General features: G+C 44.9%; 1 protein-coding gene across 1 annotated transcript in view; it reads right to left on the bottom strand.

The window, feature by feature from the left end:
* Positions 1–289: 289 nt before the first annotated feature.
* Positions 290–21,032, bottom strand: part of LOC132762995 (sodium/hydrogen exchanger 2-like) — a 41,809-nt gene continuing 21,066 nt past the window's right edge. Inside the window, exons 9-12 of the mRNA XM_060756299.2 lie at positions 19,369–19,480; positions 18,252–18,386; positions 3,027–3,093; positions 290–1,098 (exon numbers count right to left, since the gene is read on the bottom strand). Of these exons, the coding sequence (XP_060612282.2) occupies positions 959–1,098; positions 3,027–3,093; positions 18,252–18,386; positions 19,369–19,480 (454 nt within the window). The 3' untranslated portion in view covers positions 290–958. The remainder of the gene's footprint in view (positions 1,099–3,026; positions 3,094–18,251; positions 18,387–19,368; positions 19,481–21,032) is intronic.

The raw sequence follows: 21,032 nt of genomic DNA, 5'->3' as shown, positions 1-21,032 counted from the left end.
CCATTTGGAAAATCAGGACAAAATCCTGTTTCTACTGAGTACGGCAGCGAGGATAATATTGGCCAAGTCCTGGAAACGGAAGGAGATACCCAGTATAGAAGATTGGATTCTTAAACTATTTGATATTATCCAAATGGGCCACCTCTGTTGATGGCAAACAGATTCCAAGGCTGAAAGAAGGGAATCCTATTTGGGATCCTCTGTTCTATACCTGTCACGTTGTTTTGCTGAAGCTTCATCAACCCATCAATGAGTTTTGCTCACTTTAGAAGATACTGGAGACTTATAGTATTTTGGTGTTATTTGAGTTTATTTACAGATATACATGCTGGGCATAGAATAAAGCGCATCTTAACACTTACAAGCAAACATGATTGTCCCATATGAAATCCCTGACCAATTCTGGTCTCACACACTAACCATTATGCAACATTGTTCTGTTCATCATGTTCATGATATTTGACAGATGGTTAGGAAAGACGAAATGGAGCCCACATCTTTGATCTGCCAACCTACAGATCAACTCATTGCACCGTCTCTTGGAGACCATCCACACTACAGAATTATAGCAGTTTGATGCCACTTTCACTGCCCTAGCTCCATCCTAGGGAATGCTGGGATTTGTTCCGGCACTAGCGCTCTCTGCAGAGAAGGGTAAATAGCTCACAAAACTACAATTCCCAGGTTTCCATAGCATTGAGCCATAGCAGTTAATGTGGTATTAAACTACAACTTGCAGCCTCCTTCAACGTTGTTGATATTTGTCAACAATATCTGTGCAGCCTCTGGATTCTCATTCCTAATGTCCTGTACATCCATGGTAAGTACAGGAACATATCCTCCATATGTACAAGTATTGTACTGTACTGTTTCTATGATATCTACAGAATCAAGAAATAAATATAGATATAAATACAAGCAAAATGGAGGGAAAAGAAAAACCAAGAATGGTACAATGTTACTTTTCCTCTGAGATTGGACTTTTGGCTGTTTCTTCATCATTAATCCACTGGGAAGAATCTCTCTGCAGAGGTATGATAAAACCCACTGATCTTGACCGGTTAGATTTTACGTTTGGTGCTTTCCTGGCATGTTTGGCTGCAGAAGGAAGAAAAAATATGGCACTTGTTGTTAGTCAATGGAAAGAAAAAGGATCCAAACAAAATTTTGACAAGATTTTTTAAAAAAATTAGCATGGTAGCTAGGATATCTTGCATCAAAGGGTGCGTTTACACTGAGGAATAAATGCACTTTGACACCACTTGAACTACCATGGCTCAATGCAATGGAATAATAGGAGTTATCATTTGGGAAAGGCACCAGCACTCTTTGGTAGTGAAGGCTAAAAACTTTGTAAAACTACAAAATTCATGATTCCACAGCATTCAGCCTTGGCAGCTTAAGTGATTAATAATAATAATAATAATAATAATAATAATAATAATTTTATATTCCACTCTCTCTCCCTGAGGGGACTCAGGGCGGATTACAGAACACATTCAATGCTATTATACAACTAACAAAGACAGACAATACATAAACAGAGGCAAAGGCTTTCCCATCTTTTCCATCTCCAGCATCTGGAGGCTGTGCTCAACTCCAGCCAAGGGTAGGTGCTGTCGCGCCATCTTCCATGCCAAGGAGCTTTGTTGTCTGTAGACGTCCTCCCGATCAAATAGCCGGCATGTCCTCATGGGTGCCTTTTATTACCTCCCCGCTTAAAGTGGTACCTATTTATCTACTCATGTTGCTGTTTTTGAGCTACTAGGTAAGCAGAAGCTGTGGCTGATGGCAGGAGCTCACCCCGACCCCGAGATTGAACTGCCAACCTTTTGATCGACAAGATTTTCTGTAGCAGGCGGTTTAACCTGCTGTGCTAAGCCCAGGCATCAATACAGTTGATGTCAAACTGTATTAATTCTACAGTGTAGATGAATCAATAGACCAAGCGACAAACACAAATGCTTCTCCTATTTATTTATTTTAGGGATTTATTAAATCACTTGCTTCAAATTTTAGAAGCTATAGGGCTGTTGTTGAATTTGTTGGTTTCACTGGGGTTAGGAGTGCAGAATTCTTGTGAAAATGGAACTGAAAGAATATATCTCTAGGAATCTCTGGCAGAAGCTGACCATAGAATCACACTGGAAGATCTAGAGATTTTTTTTGAGTAATGATATTCATAAAAAAAATTGTGAATAATCAAATCCACAAAAGTTTAATATGTAGATACGGAGGACCAATTGTATATATCTTAAATCAGTGTTTCTCAACCTGGGGGTCGGGACCCCTGAGGGGGTCGCAAAGGGGTGTCAGAGGGGTCGCCAAAGACCATCAGAAAACACAGTATTTTCTATTGGTCATGGGGGTTCTGTGTGTGAAGTTTGGCCCAATTCTATAGTTGGTGGGGTTCAAGGGGGTCTTCGATTGTAGGTGAACTATAAATCCTAGAAATTACAACTCCCAAAAGTCAAGGTCTATTTCCCCCAAACTCCACCTGTGTTCAGATTTGGGCATATTGAGTATCCATGCCAAGTTTGGTCCAGATCCATCATTGTTTGCGTCCACAGTGCTCTCTGGATGTAGGTGAACTACACTTCCAAAACTTAAGGTTAATGCCCACCAAACTCTTCCAGTATTTTTTGTTGGTAATGGGAGTTCTTGGTACCAAGTTTGGTTCAATTCCATTGTTGGTGGAGTTTCGAATGCTCTTTGATTGTAGGTGAACTATAGATCCCAGCAACTACAACTCCCAAATGACAAAATCAATCCCCCCGCCAACCCCACCAGTATTCAAATTTGGGCATACTGGGTATTTGTGCCAAATTTGGTCCAGTGAATGAAAATACATCCTGCAGATCATTATTTACATGGCGATTCATAATGTTAGGGTTATGGTTGGAGGTCACCACAACATGAGGAACTGTTTTAAGGGGTCACGGCATTAGGAAGGCTGAGAACCACTGTCTTAAATTGTCAGCCAATTCATTGATTGATTTATCTAACTAACTAATAATGCAACTTACCAGTAAGGGACCTGCACAACTTGAGTTTGGAGTTAGCTCCACCGTCCAATGAATAGGATCCATCCTTCTGTGAGGAGGAAGAAAGAGAATTATGTCATAATTTAGAAATAATGGTTTTGGAGACAATATCATAAAGACTGGCCTTTGGAAAGAACAGAATTACAAAGATGATTTCTATGATTTCCAACTACCTCAGTGGTTCCCAACCTGTGGGTGCCCAGGTGTTTTGGCTTACAACTCTCAGAAATTCCAGCCAGTTTACCAACTGTTTGGATTTGTGGGAGATGAAGGCAAAAACATCTGGAGACCCACAGGTTAAGAACCACTGGAGTCACTATTTGTCTCAAGTATAGTATATCCATTGAATCAATGATAGTTATAGAAATGTGGACATGGCATTCAACGCTTGGTCATATGAGTCCATTCCCTAGGACTGGTAGGCATGGTAGTTGCAACCAATACAATTAATATTTATTTATTTATTTACAGTATTTATATTCTGCCCTTCTCACCCCGCAGGGGACTCAGGGTGGATTACAATGTACATATACATGGCAAACATTCAATGCCATAGACACACGGCACATATAGACAGACAGTCAGAGGCTATTTAACATTCCAGCTTTTCATGGAGATATTCAGGCCAATATAATAATAATAATAATAATAATAATAATAATAATAATAATAACAACAACAACTACAACTACAACAACACTGGCAGCCCAAGAACAAGCCATTCGAACCAATGCCATCAAAGCCAGAATTGAAAAGTCAACAACAGATCCCAAATGTAGACTCTGCAAGGAAGCAGATGAAACAATAGATCACAAGAAGATGCAAGAAGATCACGCAGACAGACTACAAGCAGAGGCACAACACCGTTGCTCAAATGATTCATTGGAACTTGTGCCACAAATACCATCTGCCTGCAACAAAGAACTGGTGAGATCACTAGCCGGAAAAAGTTACAGAGAATGAACACGCCAAACTCCTCTGGGACTTCCGAATTCAGACAGAGTTCTAGAGCACAACACTCCTGACCTCACAATCGTGTTAAAAAACAAAGTATGGATCGTTGATGTCACAATCCCAGATGACAGCAGGATTACAGAGAAGCAACTGGAAAAGCTGACACGATATGAGGATTTAAAGATCGAACTGCAAAGACTCTGGCACAAACCCGTCAAGGTGGTCCCAGTGGTGATCGGCACACTGGGTGCAGTTCCTAAAGACCTTGGCCTGCATTTAAACACAATCGGCGCTGACAAAATTACCATCTGCCAGTTGCAGAAGGCCACCTTACTGGGATCTGCACGCATTATTAGCCAATACATCACACAGTCCTAGATACTTGGGAAGTGTCCGACGTGTGATCCATTTCAACAACCAGCAGAGTGTCTGCTGTGGACTCATCTTGTTGTGTTTCAAATAATAATAACACTTTATTTATATACCACCCTATTTATTTATTATTTATTTATTTATGACATTTATATGCCGCCCTTCTCACCCCGAAGTGGACTCAAAACAGCTTACAAGTAATATATAAATATAATATATTATATTATTACTATAGCATAATATTAGTATTATATATTACTATATTGTACTATACTATTATACAGTAATATTATTAGTAATAGTACATGTAATATAAAATATATAATTGTAATATCGTATTATTATTAGTAGTAGTATTATGTTGTATTGCATTATAATATTATCAATATTATATGTATATACAATATATTATATTGTCTATCTCCCCAAGGGGCCTCGGGGTGGAACACAGTACACATAAGCAGCAAACATTCAATGTCATTTGGACAGACAGGACAGAACAGACAGAAAGGAGGTATGCTGTGTTGACGTCCAGACGTTTGGCGCCTTTGGCAGTTAGAACTTTTGCAGCTAAGTTATTACTATCACCCTCAGGTCCTTAGTTGAAATATGTATGAATCAAATAAATACATAATTATGGTTGATATTCTGTATTGGAACTATGTTTATATAGCCTAGAGTTATAGATCCGTAACTGTTCTGCATTGATTAGTCTTACTGGAAACCTATGTAAATGCCACTATGTCCATCTTAAGAGCCAGCTTCCAATCAGGGTGCAAGGAAGAGGACATTTTAACCCTGCCTCCTGCCAGCAAGTTTGGCTGCGACAATCAGAACCAGGATCCTCGTCTTAAGTCTTTGTTGTATCGTTGCTCACTGACAGGAGAGGGGAGGAAACACCACCCTCATTATACTCAGAAGTTGAATGAACTTGCCGAATCCAATCCAGCAGCTGGCTCTTAAAGTAAGCTGGAGAGGGTCAGGACAGGAGACATGCCTTGGTTCCATCACTTAACTCAGTGGTTCTTAACCTGGGGTCCCCAGATGTTTTTTGCCTACAACTCCCAGAAATCCCAGCCACTTTGCCAGCTGTTAGGATTTCTGGAATTGAAGGCCAAAAACATCTGGGGACTCCAGGTTGAGGACCACTGACTTAACTCAATGCTTCCCAATCTTTTTTTGACCAGGAACCACTTTGACCAGGGACCACTCTCCAACATTAGTACCAAAAGGGTTGTGAATCAGTTTTTGGTCAACTTTGGATTTGGTTTGGTGGTTTGGAGTGCTGTTACAGAAAATTGCATTGGAAAGACCACATCAGCTGTAGTTTCTGATACAGAACATATGCCATCCAGTAGTCGCCATCTGCTTGCCCACAGAAAACCATATTTAACCATATTCATAAGATTTGTGAATAATCAAATCCACAAAATAATGGTTTAACAGACAACCATATTTATTTTTTATTTATCTAGAGCTGTGGTCATAGTACTCTTTTGTGGGTATAGTGGGTAGGATAGAAAGACTTCAAATAGGGTCTCCGATTCCAAAAGAGGGTTGAATTTGGCTGCTCATGAAGCTCCTTCCAACTCTAATCTTCTCGTTTCTGAATACTGCTTTTAAACTACTTGTATAAACCTCCATCTGAACTTCTCCCAACCAGCCTGTTTCCATTTGTTTCCAAGATAGTGAAGAAGTTCTAAATATGATGTTGTATTTCATCATTCTACTTTCACTTGACTTAGCCGATGGTTTGTTGACCGAAATAAAGGCTACTGACTGACTAAATATACACAAAACCCGCACATCACAGGTTAAGAGGACAGCGAAAACTATGTTTACAGACAATTTTGTTTCCTTCCATTGATGTAAAAAATTGAATCCGTCTTAGACACACTCACCTAACATAATCTGGAAAGCAGCCTACCTGCCAACTGAGCAAAATAGAACTAAATTTGGCCCATTTCTTATACACAGGGGTTTCTTGGCTCAGAGACAAGTAGCTGTTGGAGAGTTTGCTAAGAAGAGCAAATGAGAGCGCCGTCCTTTCTGCTAAAACGCTAATCTTCACTCCTCAAGAACTCCTGCTCACAGACAGAAAGCCTGAATGTGTCTGCTGTGCTTCTAAAGCAAAGAGTCAGCCTTTGACGGAGGTGCGACCTGGCAACTGGGCCCAAAAACCTAGCCTGCCAACTAACATTGGATGGCTCCCAATTCAGTTTTCCAGGTAGCTTTGTCTCTTTTCCCTGGTGACAAGGGGCCTGGTGCTCTTTGTCCATTGTTTTCTGAAGCCTCTGCAACTGCAGTAACAACAAGTTGAACAGCAGTTGAATAGCTCCTGAGAAGGTTATCCAACAGACATGCTCTAAAGGACTCTAGAAATACAAGGGTGAAAAACAGAAAGGGCAGCGCAGAGGTAGAACCTTCCAGATTGCTATAGTTCCTTATATTATCCTCTCATTCTCTCTCAATCTTATCAAGGACACTGTGAGATTTTCTATTGTGGGTTTTGGGGTCAATCTCATTGGATCAGTGTTTCTCAACCTGGGGTTTGAGACCCCTGAAGGATCACGAGGGAGCTTTCAGAGGGATCACCAAAGACCATCAGAAAGCACATATTTCTGATAGTTTTAGGAACCCCTTTGACAGACAAGGTTGAAGATTTCTCCACCTGTAGTTCTCTTCCTTTTTGGAAACAGACGGCGAATCCTCCCACCAAAAGCCCTCCTCTGCTGTGATTGTCTTGCCTCTCAGATGGTCTCTCAGCCAAGGGGAGGGCTGTTTCTGAGACTCCAACCAGGGAGGGGAGAGCAGGTATTTATTTATTTATCTATTTACAACATTTATATGCCACCCTTCCCATCCTGAAGGGGACTAAGAGTGGCTTGCAAGATATATATATATATATATATATATATATATATATATATATACACACACACACACACACACATACACACACACACTATATTATTATTTGTTGTTGTTCATTCATTCATTCGTTTCTGATACTTCGTGACCTCATGGACCAGCCCACGCCAGAGCTCCCTATCGACCATCACCACCCCCAGCTCCTTCAAGGTCAATCCAGTGACTTGAAAGATGCCATCCATCCATCTTGCCCTTGGTCGGCCCCTCTTCCTTTTTCCTTCCTTTTCCCCCAGCATAATTGTCTTCTCTAAGCTTTCCTGTCTTCTCATTATGTGGTCAAAGTACTTCATCTTTACCTCTACTATCCTTCCCTCATTATATAGTAGAATATCAGTATTAAATATTACTATATTGTACTATACCATTATATTATTAGTAATATTTCATGTAATCTATATATATAAAAAAATGCTCTGTGCGTAATGAGCACCTTAAAAACAAAAAAACTACTGGGCCAAATGACCCCAAATTTGGCAACAAAACTCCTCGCAATCCAAGGAGTGACCATCACTGAAAAAACCCTCCACAAAAATACCTTTAAATTCAAAATATTACTATATTAAATAGACTCATAGAATAGAGTTAGAAGGGACTCTACCATAGTATTGCAGGAGAACAGACAGGAAAGAAGGAGAGAAGAAAGGAGAAAGAGAAAAATGGAAGGAATGCAGGAGGGAAAGGGGGAAGGAAGGAAAGAGAGAAGGAGGGAGGGAAAGAAGGAAAGAGGGAAGGAAAGAGAGAAGGAGGGGGAGAAGGAAGGAAAGAAAGAGGTACTGAAGGAAAGAAGAAAAGAAAGTAGAAAGGAAAGAAAAAGGGGAGGAAAGGCAGGAAAGAGATAAAGAAGGAAGGAAAGAGAAAAGGAAATAAAAAGTGAAAGAAGGAAGGAAACGGGGAGGGAAGAAAGGAGACAAAGGAAGAAGTAGAGAAAGGGGAAGGGAAGGGAAGAAAGAGAGAAGGAAGGATGAAACCAAAGAGCAAAAGAAGGAATGAAAAAAAGAGGTAGAAAAGTAAGAAAGGAGAGAAAGGGGAAGGGGAAGAAAAAGGGGGGAAAGAATAGGTAGGTACCATTCTTTCATAATAGTCCAGATATCTACCTCTACTTCGAAAACTTTTACTATAGGCCACAGCAACGCGTGGCAGGGCACAGCTAGTATAAATATATAATTATAATATCATATTACTAGTAGTAGTATTATATTGCATTACATTATAATATTATAAATATTATATGTATATACAATATATTATTTTACATTATATTATTAGCATAGCACAGGAGCCAAGGTGAAATTGTCCCCTGGCCCCCTCTCTCTTCACTCTGGCCCGAAGCGGCAGTTGGTATTCTCTCCCCTAAATCACTGTCAATTCCTCCCAACCCCACAGTACTTTCTGTTGGTCATGGGGGTTCTGTGTGAGAAGTTTGGCCCAATTCTATAGTTGGCGGGGTTCAGGGGGTGCTTCGATTGTAGGTGAACTATAAATCCTAGAAATTACAACTCCCAAATGTCAAGGTCTATTTTCCCCAAACTTCACCTGTGTTCATATTTGGGCATATGGAATATTTGTGCCAAGTTTGGTCCAGATCCATCATTGTTTGAGTCCACAGTGCTCTCTGGATGTAGGTGAACTACAACTCCAAAACTTAAAGTCAATGCCCACCAAACTCTTCCAGTATTTTCTGTTGGTCATGGGAGTTCTGGGTACCAAGTTTGGTTCAATTCCATTGTTGGTGGAGTTCCGAATGCTCTTTGATTGTAGGCGAACTATAGATCCCAGCAACTACAACTCCCAAATCAATCCCCTCCAACCCTGCCAGTATTGAAATTTAGGCGTATCGGGCATGTGTACCAAATTTGGTCCAGTGAATGAAAATGCATCCTGCATATCAGATATTTACATGACGATTCATAACAGTAACAAAATTACAGTTGTGAAGTAGCAAATGAATATAATTGTATGGTTGGGGGTCACCACAACATGAGGAATTGTATTAAGAGGTCATGGCATTAGGAAGGTTGAGGACCACTGCAGCAGATGCTCAATGTGGAAAAATAATGAACCTGAAACTTTGAATTATTTATTTATTTATTTATTTATTTATTTCTTGCATTTATTGACCGCCCCTCTCAGCCCGAAGGCGACTCGGGGCGGTGAGCAGCAACAAAGAAGACAGTGTACAATAAATCACGACAATACAAACCAGACACATACAACATAACATATACTTATACTAAAAATCCGCTTCGTCAAGTCCTGGGGTCATAGCCGAAATTCGTAGTCCTAGTTCATTCCCGTGTCATTCCAATATACACTCAGTGAAAGGCCTGCTCGAAGAGCCATGTTTTCAGGCCCCTACGAAAGGCCATCAAGGAGGGCGCCTGTCTAACTTCAGCAGGGAGGGTGTTCCACAGCCGGGGGGCCACCACCGAGAAGGCCCGCTCCCTCGTCCCCGCCAGACGTGCCTGTGAGGCAGGCGGGACCGAGAGAAGGGCCTCCCCGGATGATCTCAAGGCCCTCGTGGGCTCGTAGGCCGAGATGCGGTCTGCAAGGTATTTTGGGCCAGAACCGTTTAGGGCTTTGTAGGATAACACCAGCACCTTAAATTGGGCCCGGTAGCAAATCGGCAGCCAGTGGAGCTGGGACAGCAGGGGCGTTGTATGCTCTCTGCGTCCTGCTCCTGTTAACAACATGGCTGCCGCGCGTTGGACTAGCTGAAGCTTCCGGGCCGTCTTCAAGGGCAGCCCCACGTAGAGAGCGTTGCAGTAGTCGAGGCGGGATGTGACCAAAGCGTGTACCACCGTGGCCAAGTCAGACTTCCCAAGATACGGGCGCAGCTGGCGCACGAGCCTAAGCTGTGCAAATGCTCCCCTGGTCACCGCTGAAACCTGAGGCTCCAGGCTCAGCGATGAGTCCAGGGTCACACCCAAGCTGCGAACCTGCGCCTTCAAGGGGAGTGCGACCCCGTCCAGCACAGGCTGTAACCCTATACCCTGTTCGGCCTTGCGACTGACCAGGAGTACCTCTGTCTTGTCTGGATTTAGTTTCAGTTTGTTCGCCCTCATCCAGACCATTACAGCGGCCAGGCACCGGTTCAGGACTTCGACGGCCTCCTTAGTAGCAGGTGGGAAGGAGTGACAGAGTTGGACGTCATCTGCGTACAGGTGACACCGCACCCCGAAACTCCGGATGATCTCACCCAGCGGCTTCATGTAGATGTTAAACAGCAAGGGGGACAAGATGGAACCCTGAGGAACGCCACAGGTCAACGGCTGTGGCGTTGAACAGGAGTCCCCCAGCAACACCTTCTGAGTACGACCCTCCAGAAATGACCGGAGCCACTGCAGAGCAGTGCCCCCAAGACCCATCTCTGCAAGGCGCCCCAGAAGAATACCGTGGTCGACGGTATCGAAGGCCGCTGAGAGGTCCAGGAGCACCAACAGGGACACACTCCCCCTGTCTAGCTCCCGGCGCAGATCATCCACTAAGGCGACCAAGACCGTCTCGGTACCATGTCCCGGTCTGAAACCAGACTGTGCCGGATCCAGATAATCCGTGTCTCTCAAGAATACCTGGAGTTGTGAGGCCACCACGCTTTCCATGACTTTGCCCAAGAAGGGAAGATTGGAAACAGGCCGAAAGTTGTCCAATTTAGTGGGGTCAAGTGATGGTTTCTTCAACAGCGGCTTTATAATAGCCTGTTTTAGGCTCGCTGGAATCTTGCCTTCCCGAAGGGAGGCATTAACCACCACCGTTACCCACTCGGCCAATCCCCCTCTGGCCTCCTTTAGAAGCCAGGATGGGCAGGGGTCTAGGATGGACGTGGTGGGTCTCATTCCTCCAAGTATCTTGTCCACATCCTCGGGTTTCACAAACTGAAAAGAATCCAACAAAATCGGACGAGCAGGTGCTTGTGTCACATCCACGGAGACTGCATCTAATGTGGCGTCCAGCCCAGAGCGGATCAAAGCGACTTTGTCTGCAAAGAACCGAGCAAATGCTTCACAGCGCGCTGCCGAATTGTCAGGGCTCCCACCTGAGATAGGGGGAGTTAACAGACCTCTGACAACCCGGAACAACTCCGCCGGACGGTTTTTTGCAGACGCAATAGTGGCCGCAAAGAAAGTTTTCTTTGCGGCTTTTATTGCCGCGGCATATGCCCTTAAAAAGGACACAAACCGTGTTCGGTTTGGCTCGCTTGGGTCCGAGCGCCACACGCTCTCTAGAACCCTCTTCCTTCGCTTCATCGCTGCCAGCTCCTCAGTAAACCAAGGGGCTGGTTTAGCTCGGTTACTTGAGAGGGGACGTTCCGGAGCGATCCTGTCAATAGCCCTGGTCATCTCCCCATTCCAGAGAGCGACCAAGGCCTCGACATGGTCACCTACCGAGGTGGCGGGAAACTCCCCAAGAGCCGTCAGGAATCCGTTCGGATCCATTAGCCTCCTGGGGCGGACCATCTTAATGGGTCCTCCACCCTTGCGGAGGTTGGGGGGCGCAGTGAGCCTAAATCTAATCAGGAAGTGGTCGGTCCATGGCAACGGAGAGATAGACAGCTCCTCCAGACCGCCACCCTGCTCCCATCCCTGACAGAAAACCAAGTCCAATGTGTGTCCAGCACAGTGGGTGGGGCCAGTTATTCGTTGGGACAGCCCCATGGTTGCCATGGCGGACATGAAGTCCTGAGCCGCACCTGTGAGGGTTGCCTCGGCGTGGATGTTGAAGTCCCCCAGCACAAGAAGCCGTTGGGACTCCACCGCCAGGCTCGAGACCACCCCCGCTAGCTCAGGTAGGGAGACTGTAGTGCAGCGAGGTGGACGGTACACTAGCAGAATCCCTATTCTGTCCCGGTCACCCACCCTCAGGTGGACGCATTCAAAATTTGTGGTCTGTGGGATGGGGCTCCTGGTCAGATGGATGGAATCTCTATAGACCACTGCGACACCGCCTCCCCGTCCTCCGGCTCTTGGTTGGTGTTGCACGGAGAACCCTGGAGGACAAAGCTGGGAGAGATTTACGCCCTCCGCTTCATCCAGCCAGGTCTCCGTGATGCACGCCAGATCTGCCCGCTCCTCCAGGATTAAATCCTGAATCCAGATTGTTTTTCCGTTGACAGATCTGGCGTTCAACAACACCACCTTCAAGCCAGAGGGCCCGCTCACCTGGTTACACCAATTTACCTTAGGAGACCGATTGGGAATAGTTAATTTGGATAAGCGGTCCGAATTAGGCCGAATTCGAGGTCTCCTTCTCCCGCATCTCCTCCTTCCCACCACGACCTCTATGGGGGCCCCTCGGCTAGTGGAACACCTCCCTCCCTCCATGCCGCAGTCCAGAGCCCTGAGATTACATTCTCCTGCGCTTGTTGTTAGGTTTATTAGTTCTTGCCAGCATCCCCTCCCCCCCTCCTCCCCCCTCCCCACCACACTTTCAATCTCAGGCTCCAGCCCACCTCCTCTTCCGCCCCCTCCACTACACAAGAGTAACAGTGACAGTACACAAATGGGGGCAGGGGACCACATGGGTAGCAGCGATACAGATGGTAGTCGATGTTTCCGGCTGCTTCAATGGAACAGTTCCTTAAAGTGCACAGGTTTTCGGAGCAGCCCGTCAGTGATCGTAAATGATCGTATTTAGTCAGCAGCAACACACATTCATAAAGGGCACGTTAATAAAGTGCTAGGTCTAAAGTGCTCTACTTAGCGATAATAAAGTGCGGCACAGAGGGACGGGAAAGGGGCGTAAGTGCTGGTGCAATCTAGCAGCAGGTGGCAGGCGCCTAAGTGCTCTATTCGTTCTTAACACAATGGAGACAGATGACAATAAATGACCAGGAATGTACTGGTTGGTATTATATGACTACCCCTTATGGGTGGAAATAGTGGTAGTTAACTAAATATTGCTATGACCCCGGTAAGTCTCTAGACGGTTGGTAAACCAGCGGATGGGCTTCCGGAGATGATAAATCGGGGATGGGGCAGCACAGGTGGTCAATCACACTCTTGTTCAATAAGTAGCCGCGAAAAAGCCAGCAGTCTACACAGGAATCTACAAAAATAGCCAGCAAAAGGTCCACACAGCGGTCTACACACAGCGGTCTACACACAGCGGTCTACACATAGCGGTCTACACAAGGGTCAGTTCACACCATTTCATAGGCAAAGTTGAAGAAGCCTAGCTGGCCCAACGGCCAGGAAGTGAGACGAACAAGCCCAGATGGAAGGGCCGCAGATGGAAGGGCCGCAGCAGGATGAACAAGCCCAGATGGAAGGGCCCAGATGGAAGGGCCTCAGCAGGATGAACAGGCCCAGATGGAAGGGCCCAGATGGGAGGGCCGCAGCAGGATGAACAAGTCCAGATGGAAGGGCCGCAGCGGATGGCAGCCGCGGCACGCAGACGGTGGCTGGGCCCAGCGCTCGGCGGCAAGGCAGTCGGCCAGCCACAGGGCCAGCAGCCAGCAGCCCCGATGGAACCAGGCGGCTAACGTTGAAAATGGCGCCGCCAGAGGCGCCCCGAAGCACCACCCAGAGCGCCGCAGACATCCACCGGGCGCCGGCGGAAGGGGCCGCCGGCGAAAGGGGCCGCCTACACCTCTGCCAACGGCAGGGGACCAGCACGACGGAAGACCAGCCCCCCGGGCCCGGGAAAGCGGCCGCCGACGAAAATGGCGCCGCCGAGGGGCCGCCGAACGGCCGGAGCAGCAGAAGGCGGAGCGACAGCTGGAAACCAGGCCGAGAAGAAACCGCACGCCGGCCCCGCGCGTCGGCCGCCCCAACAGCACGGATTGTGCCCTGCTCCTCTCCCGATGGTCTGGTGGCCGGGCAACAGGCATCAGCGGTGGGGCGCCCAGCAGCTGCGGGCGACGCAGCAGAGGGGCGGCATCGGCAACAGAGCGTCCACGAAACGCCGAGCAGTGCAGCCCTCCAGCCACAATGGCGTCCGGAACGGAGCACAGGTCAGTCCCGCTTCCCTGATGGCGTGAGGGGACAGGCAGGGGCCCAATGCACACCTCTCGAGCTGTATTTCAAAGAGGGTTAGGCAATCCGGCAGCCACAGTCTTGGTTTGGAGGGAACGCTTGCTTAGGCCCTGAGTGGAAAGGCCTGCGTGGAAAGGCCTCGGCGTTCTCCCTCTCTTCCCTTTCTTCCCTCCTCTCCTTCTTATCTCCCTTCTTTAGATGGAAATTCACCAATATGCCCCCCAGACGGTTCCTTCGAACCTCTGGGAGCCAATGGTGGCAGTTGGTGGTTGGGGGGAGGCTGGATGAGGGGGATTGGGTTCGAATAGATAATCTCACCGGCCCCGCTCTGCAAGTCCGCTGTTAGCTGTCCGCCATCTTACCGGAAGTTCCGCTGTTAGCTGTCCGCCATCTTACCGGAATTTGATTTGGTATGCCAGTGGTTCCCAAATGTTGGACCTCCATCCATTTTGGACTCCAGCCAAAGGTGACCAGGACTTTGAGGTGCTGAAGTTCAAAATAACTGGAAGGCCCCCATTTAGGAACAATTGTTCTCTCGTTTTATTTTCAAAGTGGATTTGAGATCTCCCACCTATCTCGGTGCAATAGTAAAATGCTCAATTATGAGAACTCTCTTTCTTCAATTGACAAAATGCGTTTCTTTCATTTCTTCTTTTTTTCTTTCTTTTGCCCTGGAATGAAAGAATTCCCAGTGGAAGAGCAATATTATCTTCTTAAAGGAAGAGCCAAAAGCGATGTGACACAGGCTATCGGTAATTGGATCTCGCTCCTGTTCTGGAGGGTGAGGGCACAGTGCATGAGCCCAGGGAAGCGAAGTTCATTCCCATCATGATGATTTATATCAAAACATCCCAAAGCAGCCTGTAGCTTTCCGCTCTGGTCCCGTTGTGTGCAGTAGAGGGATAACAAGCTAACCCAAAGCAAAACCTCTCTGAATCCTGAGACACCAAGCATTATCACTCACCTCTCCCTAATCATCTAGTCAACAGCAAGGATTCCTCCATGGGTCTTCCATGTAAGGGAGGTTGTGAATCCCCTCTGGGTACACCGAAAAACTAAAATGTCTACTTTTGGGGAAAGCAGGCTAGTCACACATCCAGTGCCCAGCCATGGAGACTCCCCTAGGTGACCTTGGATGAGTCACACTCTCTCAGCCTCAGAGGAAGGCAAAATAATAATAATAATAATAATAATAATAATAATAATCTTTATTTATACCCCACTACCATCTCCCCAAGGGACTCGGTGCGCCTTACATGAGGCCGAGCCCACAATACATCAGTACAAGCAATAACAACAACAGTAAAACAAATTCAATAAAACTCATAAACAAAAAAGCAATATACAATGACAATAATACAACACACAATTAAAATCTATGTCTGGGCCAAATGTAATTGAAGTTAAAAATAATGCTAGGCATGAATAAGGTAGGAGAGATGGAGCGTTAGTGGGAGCGTACAACAATCCTAAATCAGTGTAAAGTGCATTTGGAGGGCACAATGCTGAGAATTCATTATTCTGGGAAGGCACACTGGAACAACCACATTTTCAGGCTCCTCCTAAAGACTGCCAGAGTTGGGGCATGCCTGATGTCCTTGGGAAGTGAGTTCCAGAGTCAAGGGGCCACCACTGAGAAGGCCCTCTCCCTCGTCCCCACCAGTCACGCCTGCAATGGAGGTGGGAGCGCAAGGAGGACTTCTCCAGATGAAGCAAACCCCTTCAAATCAAATCTTGCCAAGAAAACTCCATGATAAAGTTTACCCAAGGGCCTCATCACACTTGAGCACCTATCCACTTTAATCCACTTTAAACACTGTGTCTGCCTCCTGCAGAATTCTGGAGTTTGTAGTTTAGGGAAGGGCCCTTCTCATCTGGAGAAGTCCTGGGCTTCCCTAAACTACCAACCCCAGAATTCTGCAGGAGACAGTCACAGAATTTAAAGTGGGTTCAAAGTGGATAGATGCTCAAGTGTGATGAGTCCCCATAAGTCGGAAATAACTTGAAAGCACATAGCAACAAGTAAAATGCAAGTGCACATCAAGTAAATTCTTATATCTCACTGTTAATACGTTTTTATCTGTTCCATTGAATTGGTTTGCTGCATCATGATTTACGTTATTTCTCCACATTTTTTCATTATTTTTCCTTTTTCTTTTGATCTTGCAAATATAATTGCAACAGCTTCACCTTGTGGTCAAATGAAGAATACATTTTTGCTTCGCACAAGGCCTTAGGAATTACAAAAAAAATGGCATTTTGATGTGTATGCGAGGAGTAATCTGGACTGTACCAAATTGGGGACTGAATTGTCTGCTGGGCTTTTTTCAGTTGAATACTCTTCATCCACTTGCATGTTGAAAATCTGTGCGATATTTTCTGAATAAATATATGTGCAAATTTGGAATGTGAAGTACACTTGGTCTTGCAATGAAAATATGACAATTTTAACAAAAATTTGAAACACACTGAAATTCATTTCTGTTTGTTATCTTCATGTATGGGTCAATCTGTGAAGATAGTAAACAGTTGGCTCCACTTCTTGAGCCACCATATTATATCTTGCTTCTCCACGACATTATTCCATTTCTCATTCCTGCTATTTAAAAGATTACATACAGCACAGACCAATTCAACCCTTGGACTTGTGCTAGTCTCCAAGCCATTGGGTCCAGGAAAAAGGAAACCATTATAACTAGTAGGCAGAAATATGATGGTGGTTCTTGACATGTTATGGAAAAATGATAGCCAGTCCCCCGGAGCATAGAAGTACTAGTATGAATCACACAAGGAAGTTCTGTGAGAAATAGAAAGGAGATAGCTCTTTTCCTGGAAACAAATGTGTAATCTTGGTTGGACACAATCCACAGAGTCTCAGGTGGAAGAATGGGGTGAATGTTGTTGACCATGAGGACCTAGGAATCTTGGCAGCTGTGGCAGCTGCTGGAAGTAGAGGCTTTAGTCCAGTGGTTCTCAACCTGTGGGTCCCCAGGTGTTTTGGCCTTCAACTCTCAGAAATCCAAACAGTTGGTAAACTGGTTGGGATTTCTAGGAGTTATAGGCCTAAACACCTGGGGACCCACAGGTTGAGAACCACTGCATTAGTCCATACTTTAAAGGAGCTATTCAAATAGCTGAACCCTAGGTTTCAGCACCTTGGAGAGCTCCTTCAAATGATCAAAACCCAGAGCAGTTCCATTGCCCTACTAACATGGGAGCCACCATCCACCACTGATAGGCATGGGCAAACTTCGGCCCTCCAGGTGTTTTGGACTTCAACTCCCACAATAACAGCCAAGCTAGGGCTGATGGCGGGAACTCACCCCACTTGCAGTTTGAACTGCCAACCTTCCAGATAGCAAGATTTTTTGTAGTTAGTGGTTTAACATTCTGTGCTAACCATGGCCCCCATGTTGGCTTCGAAGATGGCTATGCTGGCTTATGAGAAAACAATTCACAACATACAATCACACCATACCTTTATGAGGACCAGCCAATAGCTATGCAAATACTGTTGATAGCTGACTTACATACTTGATAGTACTCATAATAAAACTAGGAGTCAACCATGGATTTTGGAGCTAAAGGTTCCAAAATTTTACATCACTCATTTGGTTTAGTCTACTGTCTGGACCACCTCCAGCCCTACAACTGCAATCACACTAGAAGATGGAGGTCTGTTAGCTGTCAAATGGGCTTCTCTTTGCCCATCCCTGAGGGCTACCTGGTAATCCGGGGGACAGTGCAATATTATATTAACTGTTATATAAGCTCTATTGCAGGTATGGGCAAACTTCAGCCCTCCAGGTGTTTTGGACTTCAACTCACACAATTCCTAACAGCTTATCGGGAGTTGAAGTCCAAAACACCTGGGGGGCTGAAGTTTGCCCATGTCTGGGATACAATGTTTAGATGACAAATGCATATGTGAAGAAAATTGGGGATCTTGGTCAGCTTCCCCCAATACTCCTCCTCATACCTCTTTGCTCAAGTGATCAGAGTCACTGCTGTTCATGTGGATCTGCCAGCTCTTCTGTCTGAGGATCAGAATCTGCTTTGCTTGTTCCACTGGTTCAGTTTCTCCAGGAAGAGTATGCCTGTTATATGCTGGCACCTGGCAATGTACAAACCAAGCAAGATAGAAAAAAGGCTGGTCATTGTTTTGCTGTTCACAATCACTATGACCTGGGGTGTATGTACTTTAGACAAGTGGTGGCATCCTGTCCATGACTTACAAATATCTCAGTGTAGCTTGCATACACATATTCCTCTTTTTAGGTGGAGCAAAAGGAGCTATTCTGCATATCATCCTTCTGCATATCATCCAGCTCCTACAAAATCTGACAATCTACCCAACACTACTGTTCCCAAGGATGTAGAGGATGAAGCAGGAAAAAATGCAGTGAATAAGCAATGAAGAAGAAATGGTCTAGTCTCAGTGGGGAAGAAATTCCTTTCTCACTGAGGGCACATAAACCAACACCACTTGTTCCTTTGTGACCTGAATTGCCTCTCCATCAACAACAAGATGGGAGGCTCTAATTCCATTTCGGTGTTGCCTTTTTTATATGTTTTAATTATGCATAATAAGTTTAATTTATTGATCCCTTTGACTCCCAATTGTGGGGGAAAATGGGATATAAGTAGAGGAGGAATAGAGTGGAGGAGCCACCAAAGGTAAGGAATTTTGGGTGCTGTAATCTCAAGTCTCCAGAGGAATTTATTATGCCAAGAGCACACTGTGAAGGTACCCCAGACATCCTAGATATCAAATCAACTTCTGGGTTCATTGGTCTGGCCATCCATGACTTCTACGATGACATATTTAAGAGGATGGTGCCCATAGTGACCACCTATCTCCTCTTATTAGTCTTCCATGATTAGTCTTCGTACTTCTCACCATTTTAGATTGGACTATAATCTGCCTCTGCCCCCTCAAACTTGAATAGCTGAGTCAGAGCTGCCATTTGAATTTTGCAGGATGCTCTTGAACACAGCATTGTCATCAGGCATCAGGTAAATCAGAAAATGGCTTCTGCCCAACTACTTGTTTGTAATGGTTTGCATTATCTACTGGGAAAGAAACCTCCCCATACCGTTCTCCTTGTTTTGTACAGATTCCTCTCCAAAATCTTTTGGATGTCATCCACCATATCTATGGTGAGGCTCTCCGAGTCATTGACTGTGGAGGCAGGTTTGTCGCTGTTGCTGTGAAGGAGAGAAAGTCAGAAGTTATGGAAAAGGGTAGTGGTAATAATAATAATAATAATAATAATAATAATAATAATAATAATTTTATTTTTAAACCTGCCTCCATCTCCCCTAAGGGACTCAAGGAGATTGAAGTAGAGACAAGCCCAGGGAGCACAAAGTTAAAAACATAACACAATAAGATAGCATCAAAACAAAGCCAAATAAAAACATATCACAATAAAACATAACATAAAAACAGTACCATACAGAATGATAAATGTGCTTATGGAGCAAGGAGACAAACAGGAAACAGAGCTATGAATGCTAAGTGGAGATAAAATATCAAAATAGACCGAAATTAGGAATAGAAAAATTACTAGGTCAAAGCTAGTGTCGTCCTGACATGAGCAAGTAGACTGAAGCCTGTTAGAGTAAGTGGGCAAAAGCTAGTGTCCTCCTGAGGAGTGTGAGGTAAACCTCAGTGTGAGAGAAGCCTTCCAGTGTGAAGGTTGCCATGTGTAAAGCTACTATGTATTTGTTTATTTATATTATGGAAAATGATTGAAAACTTGTTTTCAGAGTATTACATGAAAGACTGCCATAAAACAGATCAGAATATGTGTCCATGAAACCTATTAGCATCTCAAGATGACACCAGTTCTGTGAGCCTCCCAAACAAACACACATATTCATCACTCACTATAGGGTAATTTCAAATGGTGATGTGATACACAAAACCCAGTACTTTCAGTACACAAAACATACGTTTTGCCCCTGAACTAATGAACAGCAATAAATGTTGAGGAATTGCTGATGGTGCTGGTAGTGGTGGTGGTGGTTGTGTGATGATGATGATGATGATGATGATGGTGGCGATGACAATAATAAAACAACAATAAAAACAACTGGAAAAGCTGACACGATATGAGGATTTAAAGATTGAACTGCAAAGACTCTGGCACAAGCCAGTCAAGGTGGTCCCAGTGGTGATTGGCACACTGGGAGCAGTGCCTAAAGACCTTGACCTGTGCTTAAACACAATTGGCACTGACAAGATTACCATCTGCCAGCTGCAGAAGGCCACCTTACTGGGATCTGCACGCATTATTTGCCAATACATCACACAGTCCTAGACACTTGGGAAATGTCTGATGTAAGATCCAATACAACAGCCAGCAGAGTGTCTGCTGTGGACTCATCTTGTTGTGTTTCTAATAATAATAATAATAATAATAATAATAATAATAATAATAATAATTGTATTACCCGCCTCTCCCTGCAGCTCCACATGACAGTCTGGTTTAAAAATATCTACCTTCTACCCTTGACTACTGTGAGGAACACAACTAAGAGGGAACAAGTATATTTGAGGGAGTGGCAATTAATTTATCCAAATGGCTGAATCTCTGAGTCAAGGCCCTACTTAGAACCTTTTAGTGCAATTCACTGAATGACAGTGCTAGAGCTCTCTGGCAGAGATGTCTAAGTATCCCATGGAACTATAAATCCACACATTTCATAGAAAAGAGCCATGTCAACTGGATAGCATGAGTATACTTTCAGCCTA

This window comes from Anolis sagrei, chromosome 10, assembly GCF_037176765.1.
Source record: "Anolis sagrei isolate rAnoSag1 chromosome 10, rAnoSag1.mat, whole genome shotgun sequence".
NCBI classification, from domain to species: Eukaryota; Metazoa; Chordata; class Lepidosauria; order Squamata; family Dactyloidae; genus Anolis; species Anolis sagrei.
This window is presented reverse-complemented; position numbering and strand designations above follow the sequence as displayed.